At 57.8% G+C, this 16,845-nt stretch overlaps 1 protein-coding gene across 1 annotated transcript in view; it reads left to right on the forward strand.

Annotated features, from left to right (window-relative positions):
• The window catches only part of NPLOC4 (NPL4 homolog, ubiquitin recognition factor), a 48,127-nt gene extending 33,663 nt beyond the window's left edge, over positions 1-14,464 (forward strand). The window contains exons 12-16 of the mRNA XM_036268397.1: positions 4,422-4,493; positions 7,087-7,182; positions 8,059-8,175; positions 10,767-10,869; positions 13,739-14,464. Of these exons, the coding sequence (XP_036124290.1) occupies positions 4,422-4,493; positions 7,087-7,182; positions 8,059-8,175; positions 10,767-10,869; positions 13,739-13,896 (546 nt within the window). The 3' untranslated portion in view covers positions 13,897-14,464. The remainder of the gene's footprint in view (positions 1-4,421; positions 4,494-7,086; positions 7,183-8,058; positions 8,176-10,766; positions 10,870-13,738) is intronic.
• The last annotated feature ends 2,381 nt before the right edge of the window (positions 14,465-16,845 follow it).

Below are 16,845 nucleotides of genomic sequence, written 5' to 3' on the forward strand. Positions count from 1 at the left end.
TCTGGGGGTTCTGGGGCATTTGACACAGGGCGGGAGGTGGATGCAGGCCCAGCAGCAGGCCCTTGAGGTGCGGTCATGGTCCAGAGTTTCGGATGCACCGGGAGTGCAGGTCCTCGTGCGTGCAGGGTGTTGTGCGTGCCTGGGCCTAGGGTGACAGTGGTGAGCAGGTCATGCTCGGTCCCTCCTCTCAGGCTGTCTTTTGAGGTGTCCCGGGGGGTGGTGCAGGGCACGCCAGGACCGGAAGAGTGAGTCAGCCAGGCAGGGAGGGGGCCCATCCAGGCCCCATGTGCATGGGCTCCATCGAGCTGGCATGTGCGTTTGATGGGTTTGTGGGTGGCAGGAAGCCAGAAAGAGAAGTGGAAGGTGGTTCTGGAACATTGCTGCTGGGTGTGAAGAATGGTCTGGAGGCCGGAGACAGCAGCAGTGTCGGTGGTCGGACCAGGAGAGTGCAGCAGGAGAGGTGTGAGGCCCAGTCCTGTATGAGACTCCGCAGGAAAGGCCGACAACTGGTGTGGGGGCCACCACTGCAGAGGATTCTTTCTGGGTACAAGGGTGCGGACCCAGTGAGAAGGCTGGTGTTGTAATCCCGGTGACGTGCCTGCTCCTGTGGCCTTTGGGGGTGGACAGGGTGTGCAGGGCCGGGCCAGGTCTGTGGTTGGGGGTGTGTGTCGGAGCTGCAGAGTGAGAGCAGAGGGGAACTGGCAGGGGTGGGGGCAGTCAAGTGCCCACGTTCGTAGTTTGCTCTGGGGGCTCAGGAAGGTAGTTGAGAGGTGTGGGCTGAGAATGCCATTTTCAAGGTCATCTGCCAAAAAGCCCAAATCCAAGTCCTGGAAGTAGATGAGACAAGACGAGATTGTTCAGAGGACAAAGAGGGTGTCGGACAGACCCAGGAAACTGCTCTTAAGGCCCTGGCCTGGCCAGGGTAGGGCTCGGTGGGGTGTGGCCAGTGCAAGAGGCCAGGCAGATCCAGCAGGCAGGAGGAGGAGGCACCCTTCCTTTGAGGAGCTGGCTGGAGGGGATGGGACTCTCCAAGGGCCCCTTCTGTCACACCCTTCACAGGGCACCACCCATCCCTCAGCCACACACAGGTGTGTCCCAGCCTCCAGCACTCAGTGCTGTGGGCCATCCCAGGGCTCACCCTTTTTGCTCTGAACACCTTGGGACAAATTCCCAGAAATAGCATTGTTCTGTCGATGGATGACATAAATTTCAAGGGTTTTATATGTTTTTGCTCATCTCAAAGAAGTTAGCAGACTTCATGTACACTGGAAAGCTGTGGACAGGTCAGCCCTGCCTTCTGCCTTCTGCCCTCTGTCTGGGACCCCACCCTTTGCAGGGTCTCGGTGTGTCATGACTTCTTGAGTCAGCCGCGTGCATGTGGTTGATTGCGGGGGCTCGTCACTTGTGTTCCTGTGTGAGGTCTTCAAATGCCAGCCATCATGGTCTTCATACTTTTCTGATTTCAGGTGCAGTACCCTTTTTCATTATAGTTTCTACCTTTGTCATCATGACTAGGAAGCAGTTCTTTACCCAAAGGTATATATTTACCTACATTTTCTTTTAGTGCTTTTAAGATTTAATTTACATTGAGATCCATAATCAATTTACCCATTTTTTTCTTTCTTTTTTTTTATCCTCACCCGAGGACATTTTTGCATTTATCTTCAGATAGAGCGGGAAGGAGAGAGGGAGGAAGAGAGAGAGAGAAACATTGATGTGAGAGGCACATTGAGGGCTGCCACCCGCATGACCCCAACCGGGGCCAGGGATAAACTACAACCGAGGTACATGCCCTTAGCAGGAACCGAACCCAGGCCTCTCTGGTCCACGGGCCGACGCACTAACCACAGGGCCCAGTTTTTTCTTTATTATAGTTTCATAGTACATTTTTATGCTTGTTAGGGCAAGAGTCTTCACTATTCGGCTTTTAAAAAGAAATGTTTTAATCACAGTGATTATGAATAACAACATCATTCAGAAAAATATCAATTAATCAAGAAAAGGCTAACAAGAAGAGATTCTGAACAACTCGTTAGCATAATGTCCCCGTTTAGAAGGGACTCTGTGGTACCTGAAACCCCCGAGTGTGATGTCAGTCCTCCCCTCGCACTGCGCAGTCTTCTGTCAGGGGGGGGCGCGGGGTGGCACGTGCCGAGCTCCGCCTTGGGATGGCCATGGGCCGGGTGTGGCCGCCCTCTGCTCCACCAGCTACTGGAGCTCGGGCACCTGACTCCTCAGCGCTGGGAACCTGGTGGTCATGTGCTTGTGGTGTCGAGCGGCTCCTCCCAGAGCTCTGTGGGTCTCCTTGGTGCAGCTGCTTCCTGAGCGCTGGATCTTTCTGGAACTGTTGTGGGAACTGTCTTTGCTCTCCCGTGATGGCGCAGACCAAGCGGCTCCTGTCACTTGCGCCCTCTCCCAGCTCTGAGGAGCGAGCAGCAGTGCAGGCTCCGCACGCCCTTTCCAGGCCAGGGCGGTGCTGCCGGTCCGTGGCGTTGGTGCTGTTCTGGCGCCAGGCCCACGTGCCTTTGCTCACAAAGACAGGTCCTGTCTCGGTGCTGGTGCCACTGCTTCCACACGTGGCCTGTGGCAGATAGTGAGGCAGGGGCACCTCGATTTCTGACTCTCCCGCTGTCTTGCTCAGGGTGGAGCTAAAACTGCTGACTTGTCGGCAGCTGCCAAACTTAGAATTAAGATGTCTTTCTCTAGCTACTGCACCTGACGTTTGCTGACGTTTGTAAAAGTGATTGTCTTTTTAAATGGTGGCTAGGGCTTGGGATTGGCTGGCAGAACTGTTGGAGGGAGGGCATGGGGGAGAGAGACGTTACCTGTCCCCCCACCCACCCCGGGAAGAGAGGGGGATGCAACACCTTTATCTTCGTGGGGAGCAGATAGGTACAGTGGGGCAGTTGAATCTGGAAGAGAATAGCACGACACAGACGATGAGAGGCATTTAGCCAGAAACATCCTCGAGGGAGACCAAAGCGAACAGGTGCTGGGGAAGCGTTTCTGTGGTTGGAGCTTAATTAGATCTGAGGGCGAGTTCCAGGCGGGCTTGTTATGTGTGAGTTGTTGAGGTTATTTCTTGTGGGGCAACCATGTATTTTGGGAGATGGCGATTTAGTTTGATTGGATTCCTGCCTCTTACCATGTCTCAATCGAGAAACTGCTGCTTTCGGGGCCCAGGACCCCTCTGTGCGCTCCCATCTCGGCTGCCCCGTCGAAGCTGGTGAGCCGAGAAGGCTGGGCACAGCCTGACTGCTGCAGAAACCAGCACAGGCACACCTGTCCTGTGGAGGGCCTGAGAACCACCCAGGTGGGGGAGTCATCCAGCTCCACAGGTGCAGACAGACAGGCAGCCGTGTGTGGTTTCCAGGGAGGTGTCCTTTGGTGGGGTACCGATGCTCTCGGGTAGATAAGGTTAGGTGGACTCGGGCCACTTTCTGGGACGCAGAGGCACACATTCTTGTTGGCAGCTCTGTATGTTGTGAACAGAGAAGGTGAGGAAGGTGTGGATAAACTTGACATGTGTTGCAGCCAGAAATGTCCATTTTTCAGCAAAAGGAGCAAGGCCAGATGGAGGCAGTGGGCTTGGTCTGACGGGCGGCTCGGCCCCCGGAAGGTGGACGTGCGGCCTGGCTGCGCACCGTCCTGCACGCCTCGGCAATCTGCTCCGCATCCGTTCGGTCTGAGCGCTAATAAACGTGCACTTTTATGGAAGACCCCGTAATTGGAAATTATGGATGTATAATTTATATATGACTCCATGAGTGATTTATATAATGTTAAGTGATGATTTAGATAGAAAAAATATGACCTTCCTGCAGAATCTTTAATGAAAAGCATCGGTTCTTATGAATTTATTTCTAGAGCTCTGTTTGAACACAGCATGTTTGACATAAATCAGGTTTAATTGTCATTTTATGATTAATGAACATATGCTGGCCATTTTTCCCCATAATTAAACTTTATGTTCCGTGCATCTGACAAAGCAAAACAAGCGTTGACTTTGACAGATTGGCGGTGGGGTTTCCATGTCTGTGTATTTGTGGGTATGTATACTCATGTGTGTGCGTATATTTTTTAGTAATGTACAAGTATTGAATTCCATGAAGTCGGGTTTCAGAGGTGTAAGGTCGTTAAAGAATTCGCAGTTAGACCTGAGAGGAGGGGCCGGGGCTCCCTGTGGAGACTCCCCGTCAGGTCAGCCGAGAGCATGGCTGTTTCCTGTGTTACGGCCTCATGAAGAACTCCCAGAGATGATGGAAGTGGGCTCTTGCAAAAAAGGGCACGTTTTTCCTGCTTCCCATGCCTCTCAACAAGATCAACAAGAGCTGTCCTGATTTAAAAGGTGAGACGAGCACGTGGAAGGAGAAAGGTCGCTGCTCAGCAAACCTCCACTCACCATTGTTTTCCTGTTTCAGGACATAGACAAGTTTGGCAACGAGATCACCCAGCTGGCCCGCCCGCTGCCCGTGGAGTATCTGATCATAGATGTAAGTTGCCTCGTCCCCGCCGGGCTCGCGGTGGGCACGGTGGAGGCAGGACTGCAGGGTGGCTGCGAGAGGGTGGCTGCGGCCTGGACAGCTGCCCTCTGCTGGCGCAGGACAACCAGGAGGTGTTAGAATTGACAAACTCCGCCCTGGCCAGTTTGGCTCAGCGGTTAGAGCATCGGCCTGCGGTCCAGAGACCCGGGTTCGGTTCCCACTTAGGGCGCGTACCTCGGTTGCAGTTTGTCCCCGACCCTGGTTGGGTTGTGTGGGTGGCAGCCACTCGATGTGTCCCTTTCACGTCCATGTTTCTCTCTCTCTCTGTTCCTCTCTCTCCCTCCCACTCTACCTGAACAAAGAATGGAAAAATGTCCTCGGGTAAGGATGATAAAAAAAATAAAAAAAAAAGAATTGACAAACTCCTGGCATCCCTGAAAAGCTCACAATTTTAAGGGCTTTTTCTTTTAGTTTTTTCCGCATAAAAACAACTTAGGTGTTAACTTTTCCCAAACTAAAGTGCAGCAAAGGGCCACCAGCTGGCTCACACGTGGCGCGTGCAGGAGCTGCCTGGTCGTAGCTACTGGCACAGCTGGGCTCATGATGGGCCCTCTGCTGAGTCGGTCCTCGAGGGACACAGCCGTCACTGCCCTTGAGCGAGGGGCAGTGGTTTCCTGGGTGGAGCTCCAGGAGCCAAGAAGCCACCTGGCTTCAATGCCTCTTCCCAGGGTCTCGGCTCCTCTCTGGCTTTGAGATCTGGTCACGGAGCTGTGTCTGCGGATCAGCGTGGTGACCGCCACAGGACGGAAGCCCAACAGTTTGTGGTGGTCAGCGCTCTGTCCAAGGGGATGGGAGCAGCCGTGCCTGCCTGCCGCCTGCTGGGATCTGTTTGGGCTGCTGGACTCGGGACGGCCATGTGGGAGGGGCTGTAAAATAGTTCTGCTTTTGGAGCAGCGAGTCCCCAGGAGCCGAGCCCATTGGTGCTCCATCCAACTGACAGCTTCCCAAGAACATATTTATTACCTAGGCTGTAAAGGCATCTGTTTTTAGACTACCTGGGGTGTAATTAAGATGCGAACAGATTGATGGAATATGCGCTTAGGAGGAGTTGGCATGATTTAAAGCCAGCTTTCTAAGGTCTTCTCTCCCAGTGGCCTCCCCGCCCCTTTGCTTTCATGGAGGAGCTAAGTTCTTGCCTTTGTGCATCGGCTGTATTTGGTTGACAAGTGAACACTTCCCTGTGATACCCCAGCTTCTGTTCCTGTGGAAGATGTAGCAGTTCTGAGAGCAGGTGCCTAGACGGGTGCTTAGCTCCTCTCCTGGCTGTCTGCTGTCCCCAAACCTTGTGACCGACCTGAAGCCGTTTTAGGCAGCATGAGCTGCGTTGCCCTGGGCTCCTGTGGAGGTGTTCTGGAGGTGCTCTGGCATCAGCTAGTCAACTCCAGCACGGGCTGGGTAGTGGGAGGGTTCAGCACAGGACAACGTGCTCAATGGCCTGTGTCCGCTCCCCCGGTCCCAGACTGGTGCTGAGCTCTCCAGAGGCAGTTACAGGTCTTAACAAGTACTTCTCTTTTTGTTGTTGTTAATCCTCATCTGAGGGTATTTTTTCCATTGATTTTCAGATAGAGTGAGAGGGAGGGAGAGAGAGTGAGAGAGAGAGAGAAACATTGATGTGAGAGAGACACATTGATTGGTTGCCTCCTGCACGACCCTGACCGGAACTGGGGGTTGAACCTGCAACCCAGGTATATGCCCGGAATTGAACCTGTGACCCTTTGGTCCTTGGTCTGATGCTCTAACCACTGAGCTCGCTGGCCAGGGCTAACAAGTACTTCTCTTAATTCTACATTTTCTCACTGGTAGGTGTTCTGTTGTGCTGGTCTACTGCTGGACCTGCCTTCCCAAAGGGAGTGGCCAAGCCATCCACAGGCTTTCTCCTAGCAGCATGGATAGCTCTGCCATTGTCTTTTGAACTGTGACAGTGGCTCAGACTGAGTCCCATATGTGTGGCCATTCTGAGGGCTTTACGAGTCTGAGCATTTAATCCCCAGAGCAGCCTTAGGAGGTGCAGGCACCTGGGGCGTCCTTACCTTGCAGATGAGCAAAGAGGACTAGGATCCATGGCTGACAGAGGCCACACAGCTGCGATGTGGCCCTAGAGCTCAGGTCTACACTCTTTGCCACGAGGCCGCATGGTCTGGTCAGTGCTCACCATACCAGTGGTGGGAACAGAGTCGGCTCCCAGATCTCTCCTTGTGCCTCTGCTGTGCCCAGATGAACACCCTCAAGTTCATCCAGGGCCTAGAGGGCCGCTGTGTGGGAGGCTTGTCGCATGGAAGCTGTCCCTTGGGTGACCTAGTGGGCTTGCGTTTTGTCTCAGAGGCCGACAGAAACTGCCCACGTGTGGCATGGTTTTGAAAACTATTAGAGGTGATTCTCCATTTGCTTCCCAGTCAGTTTCAGAATGTTGTTCAGGGTGGCCCCGTGGTCACCCGCCCCTCATGTGGACAGGTGGGCTCTGGCTGCTTGTTGTCTCGAGGGCTGGCACACCCTGGTTCACAGCACAGGTGACTTGACATGGGTCTGTCTTTCTGTTCCTTAGATCACAACAACTTTCCCCAAGGATCCAGTTTATACTTTTTCTATTTCGCAAAATCCATTTCCTATTGAAAACCGGGATGTGTTGGGAGAGACACAGGTGAGCTCTTTGTCTTTAGAAAATAATTTAAAGTACCTACTGCTTGTTTGTCTGGTGCCAGTTATTGCTTTTCCAAAGTGCCCAGCTTTCAGACTGTCCTGATTCACTCAGTGACAGAGCCCAGTGGGACCTTTTTCTGCAACACTGGTGATCACTGTGATCCCCTGTCCAGCCTGGGTGACGGATGGCCACCAGGCAAAGCCTGCCAGTCCTCGGGACGGAGCTGCAGCAGGCCCACTCTCAGTGGACTTCTCTTTGTCCAGAATGTTTTTGTCATTCTGCCATTTTCTTAAACAACTTGTCATCACTCTTGTTGATGGCGCCACCTCTTTGTGGGGGTGTCGCTCTGCTGTTCGCTCTGGCCCCTCTGTCTGCCTGCGTCTTTCTCAGGCACGAGCACGTGTGCCACGCGTGACCACCGTGCGCTCCTGAGCACAGGCGTCCCAGGAAGTGGTTCAGTGAGAGAAGGTCTGCGGTGGTTCCTTTACAAACATCTCCGACACTGTCTTCCCACCGCCCATCTGCCTAGGGGCTCGGGGCGGTTGCAGAGGTGCAGAGCCGTTTATTAGGGGTACACTCTCAAGTCTCCTGTTTTTAGTCCCATCCTCTCCTGACCCCCCCATTCTGCTGCTCAGTGCCCCCTGGCCTCTCCCCTGAGAGTGAAGGGTGACTCCTGTGCATGTGTCCTGCAGCCAGGTACTCCGATGTGCTGAGTGTCCACTCCTGTGCTGAGCCCCCATCAGTGGGCATAGAAAGAGAGAGGGGGGTGTCTGACAGCCTTGAACATGTTCAGCTGTGTCTTAGGAGGAAGGGGCTGTCCTCTGGGAACGTACTGGAACACAAGTTCATTCCCTGTCGTCCTGCCTGTCACTCTAGGACTTCCACAGTCTGGCCACCTACTTGTCGCAGAACACCTCCTCCATGTTCCTGGACACCATCTCCGATTTCCACCTCCTGCTCTTTCTGGTCACCAACGAAGTCATGCCTCTGCAGGTACGGACAGAGCAGGAGTGCCCACTGAGCACCTGGCATTGGTGGTCCCCAGGGGGGCTGGGCACAGGTGCTTCCTTTCCCCCCAGAACCAGAGAGGTGGTCAAAGTCCCCCTCATGTCCCGTGGGCAGCAGCTTTGCTCAAGGGGCTTATTGATCAAAAGGGGAATTTTCCATATTAAGTGTTGGCTCTCTGGGATGGGCCCGGGCTCCTTGGAGGGTTCTAACCACGAGGGATGTAGTGGTGGTAGCTCGGTGTCACCCACTGTGGGGCAGCAGAGCCCACAGAAGAGTCCTGTACTGATGGTTTCAGAGCCACAGTCGTGCTTTTCCATGTGTCCCCTCTTCCCAAACCAGTTGTTGTCACCTGGGCCAGATGATTGGCGGGCAGCCAGGCCCAGGTGCACGGCTACACAGCTGGCTCTTGTGAGACCCATGGGGGAGAGGGGGAGTGCACAGCTGGCTCCTGTGAGACCCATGGGGGGGAGAGGGGGAGTGCACAGCTGCACAGCTGGTTCCTGTGAGACCCATGGGGGAGTGCACAGCTGGCTCCTGTGAGACCCATGGGGGAGAGGGGGAGTGCACAGCTGGCTCCTGTGAGACCCATGGGGGAGAGGGGGAGTGCACAGCTGGCTCCTGTGAGACCCGTGGGGGGGAGAGGGGGAGTGCACAGCTGGCTCCTGTGAGACCCATGGGGGAGAGGGGGAGTGCACAGCTGGCTCCTGTGAGACCCGTGGGGGGGAGAGGGGGAGTGCACAGCTGGCTCTTGTGAGACCCGTGGGGGGGAGGGGGGAGTGCACAGCTGGCTCCTGTGAGACCCGTGGGGGGGAGGGGGGAGTGCACAGCTGGCTCCTGTGAGACCCGTGGGGGGGGGAGAGGGGGAGTGCACAGCTGCACAGCTGGTTCCTGTGAGACCCGTGGGGGGGAGGGGGAGTGCACAGCTGGCTCCTGTGAGACCCGTGGGGGGGAGAGGGGGAGTGCACAGCTGCACAGCTGGCTCCTGTGAGACCCGTGGGGGGGGGAGAGGGGGAGTGCACAGTTGCACAGCTGGTTCCTGTGAGACCCATGGGGGAGTGCACAGCTGGCTCCTATGAGACCCGTGGGGGGGGAGAGGGGGAGTGCACAGCTGCACAGCTGGCTCCTGTGAGACCCATGGGGGAGTGCACAGCTGGCTCCTATGAGACCCGTGGGGGGGGAGAGGGGGAGTGCACAGCTGCACAGCTGGCTCCTGTGAGACCCATGGGGGAGTGCACAGCTGGCTCCTATGAGACCCGTGGGGGGGGAGAGGGGGAGTGCACAGCTGCACAGCTGGTTCCTGTGAGACCCATGGGGGAGTGCACAGCTGGCTCCTATGAGACCCGTGGGGGGGGAGAGGGGGAGTGCACAGCTGCACAGCTGGCTCCTGTGAGACCCATGGGGGAGAGGGGGAGTGCACAGCTGCACAGCTGGCTCCTGTGAGACCCATGGGGGAGAGGGGGAGTGCACAGCTGCACAGCTGGCTCCTGTGAGACCTGTGGGGGAGAGGGGGAGTGCACAGCTGGCCCCCTTGAGACCCGTGGCGGGGGGAGTGCACAGCTGCACAGCTGGCTCCTGTGAGACCTGTGGGGGAGAGGGGGAGTGCACAGCTGGCCCCCTTGAGACCCGTGGGGGGGAGGGGGAGAGTGCACTTATGGTGGTTGCTACTGGGCTGTGGGCAGCTGGGCAGCATCCAGCCAGGAGGCCGAGCATGTGCCATGGCATGGGTGGCCTTTCTTTCTGCCCTAGACCCAAGGACACACCAGAGAGAAAAGAACAATTTCTTCCTGAGCCACTGAAACTGACACCATGTGTTTCCCCCAAGGCGACAGAGTAGAACGGAGAGCTGCCCCCTACCATGCTTTTCTCTATCAGCAGGCATGTGGCTGCTCTTGTTTTTTTCCAGCTTTTTCTTGTGTCTGTATTTTGTCCAAAACGACCCACTTTTGCCCTTTCATGTCAAGCACCCTGAGACCTGCCACCACTGTGCCTTCCCTGTGGAGCTGAGTTGAAGCTCCTGGCCCTGGTTCAGTCGCCGCCTGTCCAGTGGGCCAGTGGGGAAGAGCTGGGCCCTCCCCATCAGTACTGCTTGATGGGCAGTGGGTGCCGTTCTGTGGTCACTGTCAAACGTCACTTTCTGTAGACACTGTCTGAGCACCCTGAAGCCTTTCATAAACTTACAAAATTTACATAAACTATTTTAGTTCTCTGCTTTTGGGCCTGGAGGCCTGGGCTGTAGAATGTGCATTGGAAGGCATGATTGAGAAGGTAAAGGACCTAAGGGGCGAGTGAGGTGGGTGGACATAGCACCTTGGCTCCTGCCCATCCACCGAAGCCCAGGAGAAGGGATGAGTCTGTCTCCCAAGTGCTGACAAGTGACTGGCCTCTGGGAGGGTGCACATCCGGCTGGGTGCACTCGTGTGTGCAGATGGAGGTGCGTGGCGTTTATGTTTCATAGCATAGCCTGCGAGGTTTCCTTCATCCCCTCTGAAGTAGGTCGTGACGCCGGAGAAGAAGGAACCTAGAAGAATGTCTGCCGCAGGCAGAGCACGTTGGAACCTTCTTTTGGCTTCTTGCAGGACAGCATCAGCTTGCTGCTGGAGGCCGTGAGGACCAGGGACGAGGAGCTCGCCCAGACGTGGAAGAAGTCTGAGCAGTGGGCCACCATCGAGCAGCTCTGCAGTAAGTGCGCTGCCTTTCCTAGTCGCCAGGTCACACCTTGCTCCTGTTGCCAGAGCTGAGGGGCCCACGTGTGCTCTGCAGAGCTCCCAAACTGCCCCGGAAGCCTGCCCCCAGACACGTTCTGACAGGTGTCATGGGCAGCCAGCAGGTGCAGACGGACCTCTGCCGGGGCACACAGGCTGTCTGCTGTGACACCCATGCTGTGAACGCCACAGGCCTCCGGTGCACGGCTCCGTGGACCTGCACACATCTCTGCAGTGCACACACTAGTCTTCAAGCCTCTTGGGGCAGTTGGAGAGTCGTCGTTTTGGAGAAATGGAGACTTGATGTTCCCACGAGCGCCGAGAGTACAGAAACCTCCGGTGTCCTCGGGCTCTCCTTTTCCCACCAGTCCTCAAGGCGGCTGTGATCGGCGAAGGAGAGGGGCAGCACGGACTGGGGGTCTCCCTCTGGGAGCTGCCGCCTTGGGCAGGCACCCGCACAGCCTCTTCCTTGTGGGTTCGAGAGGTGCTGAGACGCCCTCTAGGACAGCCTTGAAAGTACACGTTAGGCAGTGTGTCCGCCGGGTCCCCGATCTAGCGGATAGGACTAGAGCCAGTTAGCCCAGAGCATCGTGCAATCGAAGCCGTGGCCGTCGGGCTGCCCCTCTCCTGACACTGCCCCGGAAGCTCGGCCTGAGAGCTTGAGCGTCCGTGTGCAGCTCTGCAGCTCTGCAGCCGGACCAGCCGAGCAGCCGCCTGCACGCTTGCTCTCCTGTCCCAATACTGCCTGGTGTTCTGGAGACAGAAGACAAGTGGTTCCCTAAACTCAGCACCCTGCAGCTTCACGTCCACGGTAGACAGTGGTGTGGTGCTGGCCAGTGGTGCTCAGCGCCTGGTATAACAGACTCTCCCATATAGTGGGCTGTCTGGCTGAGAAGGCGCAGAGGGGCGTCCTGTGGCCCTGGGGGAGGGCAGGTCAGCCAGGGTGTCATCTTGGAGGTGCATTGGCCATGTGGGGGTGAGGAAAACCGGATCTGAGAAGGTATGTCTGAGCACTCAGCATATCTCTGCCACCCTCAGAGACACTAGCCTACAGCTAGTGACCCCGTGGGAGCGGGCCCTCGGCTCCCCCAGGTGCTCGCTGGTGAAGTTGAGCTGCCGTAGCAGGGCCACAGCCTCTGCTGGGAGCTCCTGGCAAGAGTGCACTCTGCTGCCACATCCGCCCTGGGTCATCGGGTCCCACCGGGTGCTCACCCTGGCGTAGGACAGAGGAAATCACTGACCTTGTCAAAATGAAACTGTCGCCCTGGCCAGTTTGGCTCAGTGGTTAGAGCATCGGTCTGCGGTCCAGAGAGACCCGGGTTCGGTTCCTGCTAAGGGCATGTACCTCGGTTGCAGTTTGTCCCCGGCCCTGGTTGGGTCAGGGCCGTGCAGGGGGCAGCTACTTGGTGTGTCCCTTTTGCGTCAATGTTTCTCTCTCTCTCCCTTCCTCTCTCTCTCTTCCACTCTATCTGAGCAAAAAATGGAAAAAATGTCCTCGGGTGAGGATAAAAAAAAGGAAAAGAAGCATTCATGCTCATCAGAGGACTGTTAGGAACGAGACAGGGCTAGGCCTAGGCTGGGTGACGTGGGACTCACCTAACGGATACAGCTGTGCACCAGTGTCGCCACGGCGTGAGGTGCACTGCCCTGCGGCAGGCTGCCGGCTACACCAGTGCAGCCAGAGCACGTGCTTGCTCCACTTGCCCTGCGGTCCGTCACTGCCCGGCGCCGGAGCATGGCACGTGGCCTCGTGGGGAGCTCGGCACACTGAGGGTACTCAAAACAGCACGACGAGAGTGTGCGAGGTTCACAGAAAGGCAGAGTGAGGGTCAGCACCGTGAGTCGTCAGGGAAATGCAGGTTCAGTGAGGTGCATGTTCACGGGCCCCGCAGCCCACCCCAGGGCCCTCGCACGCCGAGAGTGTGGCCCCGCAGCCCACCCCAGGGCCCTCGCACGCCGAGAGTGTGGCCCCCGCAGCCCACCCCAGGGCCCTCGCACGCTGAGAGTGTGGCCCCCGCAGCCCACCCCAGGGCCCTCGCACGCTGAGAGTGTGGCCCCGCAGCCCACCCCAGGGCCCTCGCACGCTGAGAGTGTGGCCCCGCAGCCCACCCCAGGGCCCTCGCACGCTGAGAGTGTGGGCCCGCAGCCCACCCCAGGGCCCTCGCACGCTGAGAGTGTGGGCCCGCAGCCCACCCCAGGGCCCTCGCACGCTGAGAGTGTGGGCCCGCAGCCCACCCCAGGGCCCTCGCACGCTGAGAGTGTGGGCCCGCAGCCCACCCCAGGGCCCTCGCACGCTGAGAGTGTGGGCCCGCAGCCCACCCCAGGGCCCTCGCACGCTGAGAGTGTGGGCCCGCAGCCCACCCCAGGGCCCTCGCACGCTGAGAGTGTGGGCCCGCAGCCCACCCCAGGGCCCTCGCACGCTGAGAGTGTGGCCCCGCAGCCCACCCCAGGGCCCTCGCACGCTGAGAGTGTGGGCCCCGCAGCCCACCCCAGGGCCCTCGCACGCTGAGAGTGTGGGCCCGCAGCCCACCCCAGGTTTCTACTTAGAGACTTGTGCGGGGTGCTCGTTAGCTCTGTTGACAGTAGCTCAGAACTAGAAACCACCGAGTGTTGGTGACGGCCTGGGCAGCACGGCCACAGACGGCTTCCCACTCTGCAGACAGCAGCTGTGTTGGGCAGGGTTCAGGGTGTGAGCAGGGGACCCACAGTGGGTCCTCAGGCTGCATCTGCCTGTACTATTGGCTTCAAGTCCACTTGGACTCCGAGAGGCGGGGACATAGAGCTCAGGTGGCTGGAATGTCTTCCCCGTGCAGAAATGACCGCACCGCTTCTCTTCCCATCTGCAGGCACTGTCGGGGTGCAGCTTCCGGGCCTCCACGAGTACGGAGCCGTTGGGGGCCCCTCGCATGCTGCCACGGCTGCCATGTGGGCCTGTGAACATTGCACCTTTGTGAACCAGCCGGGCACCGGCCACTGCGAGATGTGCAGCCTCCCCAGGACCTAGGGCTCTGGCCCCGCTGGCAGGACTGCGTCCACCCAACCCTCTGAAGCCACGTCGTGGAGCCGTGCCCCGCGGTGGGCAGCCCTCCTGAAAGGCAGGGCAGTAGCTGCTCTGGGGTCTGGCCCACGAAGCCTCTCAGCACCAGGCTTCCCTGGAGGACGGAGCCAGGCTGTGCTCTGCCAGCTGACGCTCGGCTCCTAGCGGGGGAGCAGGGCGGCCTGGCGCGGACACCTTTCCGGTACCAGCCCCACTGTGGTGGGGGGACTGGCGCCTCGTCTCCACTGCGAGGAGGCAGGAGCTCGCTGCTGCACCAGCCTCCTCTCTGACGCTGTCCTCGCCCTCCCTGGTTGTGGTGGAGCTCTTGCTAGCCTCTGTACCCTGCGTCCTGGGGCAGGCCCTGCCTGTGGGGCCACTTCTTCCCCGGTAGCCATTGTCCAGTGGAAACGCGAGTGGCCACAGGCTGGCCGGCCTCCCGTCTGCTTGGCCTGCAGGTTACTTTGCTGCCCACCCTTTCTCCTGCTCTTACCCGACATTCGGTGGGAGCTAAAGTTGGCATTGGTTGTAATAACAGTTATCAGTAATTCTTGCCCAGAAGACTTTTATTTATTTTTTTAAAGATAAAAGCTGCATAAAAGGGGAGTGAGAGAGACTAGTTTCCACTTCCTTCCCTCCAGCGAGTCCCTGCGGGGGTGAAGGGGGTGAGTGGATGGGGACCCAGTCAGTTCTGGGAAGTAACCTCAGTGCCTGAGACTTCTCTGCCGAGCTGCAGGCTGTGGCAGCTGCAGACAGGCCATCTGAGCGGAGCTCAGCGTGGCTCCCGCCAGATGGGGCCCCTGACAGCTCTGGTCCTCTTGGCCCCATACTCGTTCCTTCCCACGGCCCCGTCCGGCCCTGGCCTCTGGCACAGTGACATGGCCACTGGTGGGGTTAGGGGCTTGGCCTCTTAGGAAGCCTCATGGGTCTGCCACGGGGGCCTGGACTGCTGCTTCTCTGCTGATGGTGTGAGGTCCAGACCATCCCAGGACAGAGGTCTGGTCAGACCTTGCACATGTGCTCCGGGGTCCCCACATGTCCTCTGTGGCTGGGCTATGGCCAGTCCTGCCCTGGGAACCTACCGGCATGCTAATGCCTCTTTGCCTTAACAAGAGCCGATCTCTGCTGCTCTGTGCCCACAGGAGAGGTGGCCTGCCAGCCTGCTCAGAGACTCACGTCTGCCCAGGGGCGGGGCAGGCCCAAGGGACCCTCCCTTTCCCTCAACCCTGTGCACAGAGAGCACAGGGGTTTTGGCTGTGGTGGTAAGGACCCTGGCATCTCCAGGTCCACTGGCACAGACTTGTCTGCTCTTGGGGCCAGGGCCAATCGGGTTGGGTTTGGCCAGGACAGAGCAGCTGATGTGGGGCAGCAGGAGGGCTAGAGCAGCCAGTCTAAGCACAGCCACTGTCGAGGACTGTCTGGCTGCTCTCCCAGCAGGCACACTGGCTAGAGCTCCAGTTTCTCGTCTGGTCCCTGCGATCAGATGTGAGGCTGCAAGCAGGTCTGCTACTTGACCTCCCTTCTGAGACCTCACCACCTCCACCAGCTCCTCTCAATTTGCTCTTGTTTTTTTTTTAATGTGTTTTTATTCATTTTTAGAGAGGGAAGAAAGGAGAGAGAAAGAAACGATGAGAGGGAAACATTGATCAGCTGTTTCCTGCATGCCTCCCACTGGGGATCAAGCGCATAACCTGGGCATGTGTCCTGACTGGGAATCAACCAGTGACCTCTTGGTGCAGGGTCGATGCTCAACCACTGGGCCTATCGGCCAGGCAATTTGCTCTCATCTTCACCTACCCAGCCAGCTCCCTTTCACCAGTATCCTCCTTGCTTGAGTTCTGACCTCCACATAGTCCATGTTCCTTTTGTCTTACTGGAGAAAGCATTGTGGTTTCTCTCCTCTGGCTTGGAGTCACTCTGTTCAGCAGTGCACTTTATTTTATTGCCCAAAGAGAGTCAGAGCTCAGTGTTAGGGTGGGTGGCTTGGCCAGGCAGCTCAACCTCCTCCTCCTGCACAGGAGGGGGGGAGTGCCCCCTGCATCCCACGTGCCCTCATGTGAGCACAACCGTCTGCTACCAGGCCCGCAGCTGAGAGAAGGGTGACTGCACACCTGCCCAAGTGAACACCGCCAGCACCTCTGACCAGTCTGCTCCTCTCGGTGCTCCGCTCCGCTCCGCTCAGGGCTGGTGGTGTGCATGGGCTGGGTGTGAGCACTGCCTGGACACGCCCTGCAGGGGACTAATAAAAGCACCTGAAGCGCTGCCGGGCTTCCCTGTCGTTCTGGCCCTGAGGCCTCTCCCTGTGCACTGAGTGTCTGTCTGCAGGGCTGGCTCATGTGGCCTTTGAGCCAGGTGTGGACCACTGGAGGGTAGAGACCCCTCTTCCCCTGCCCAGGTTCCTGGGCTCTGCTTCCAGTGGGAGGTCTGGGAGGAAGAGGAGCATGGCCTCCCTTGGGCGTCTCCTGTGCCTTTTCTGCCTGTCACCCATGTGGCTGCTCCTGGGCCTCTGCATGCTGGGCCAGGTGCACGTGGCCAGGCAGCAGGTGACAGATAAAGTCCAGGAGCCCCTCAGAGCTGCGGGGAAACAAGGCAGAGGTGACAAGCTGCTGGACTGAGTTATCTGGTCCCTCTGATTTCGGTGCCAGCTTTCACACATGCCATTCGGCACACTCCTCCAGGTGACTGCTCTCTGAGCAGGTATATAAAACACCTCCACTGGTGCCTGAGGGGCCCTGTGGTGGGCAGGCCCTCCGTGAGGCCTGTCCCTGAGATGACTGCTTGGGACAGTGTGGTTGGCATCTGACAGCTCCCATGGTCGGGTGTGGCTGCTGGCCCTGGGCACTTAAAGCTACTGAACTTGTTGGTTCTTGAAGTGAAGGTTCTCGGACCTCCCCCAAGAAATCAAGCAAACGGAGTATA

The sequence above is a fragment of the Molossus molossus genome, unplaced genomic scaffold (genome assembly GCF_014108415.1).
Source record: "Molossus molossus isolate mMolMol1 unplaced genomic scaffold, mMolMol1.p scaffold_m16_p_19, whole genome shotgun sequence".
Classification (NCBI taxonomy): domain Eukaryota; kingdom Metazoa; phylum Chordata; class Mammalia; order Chiroptera; family Molossidae; genus Molossus; species Molossus molossus.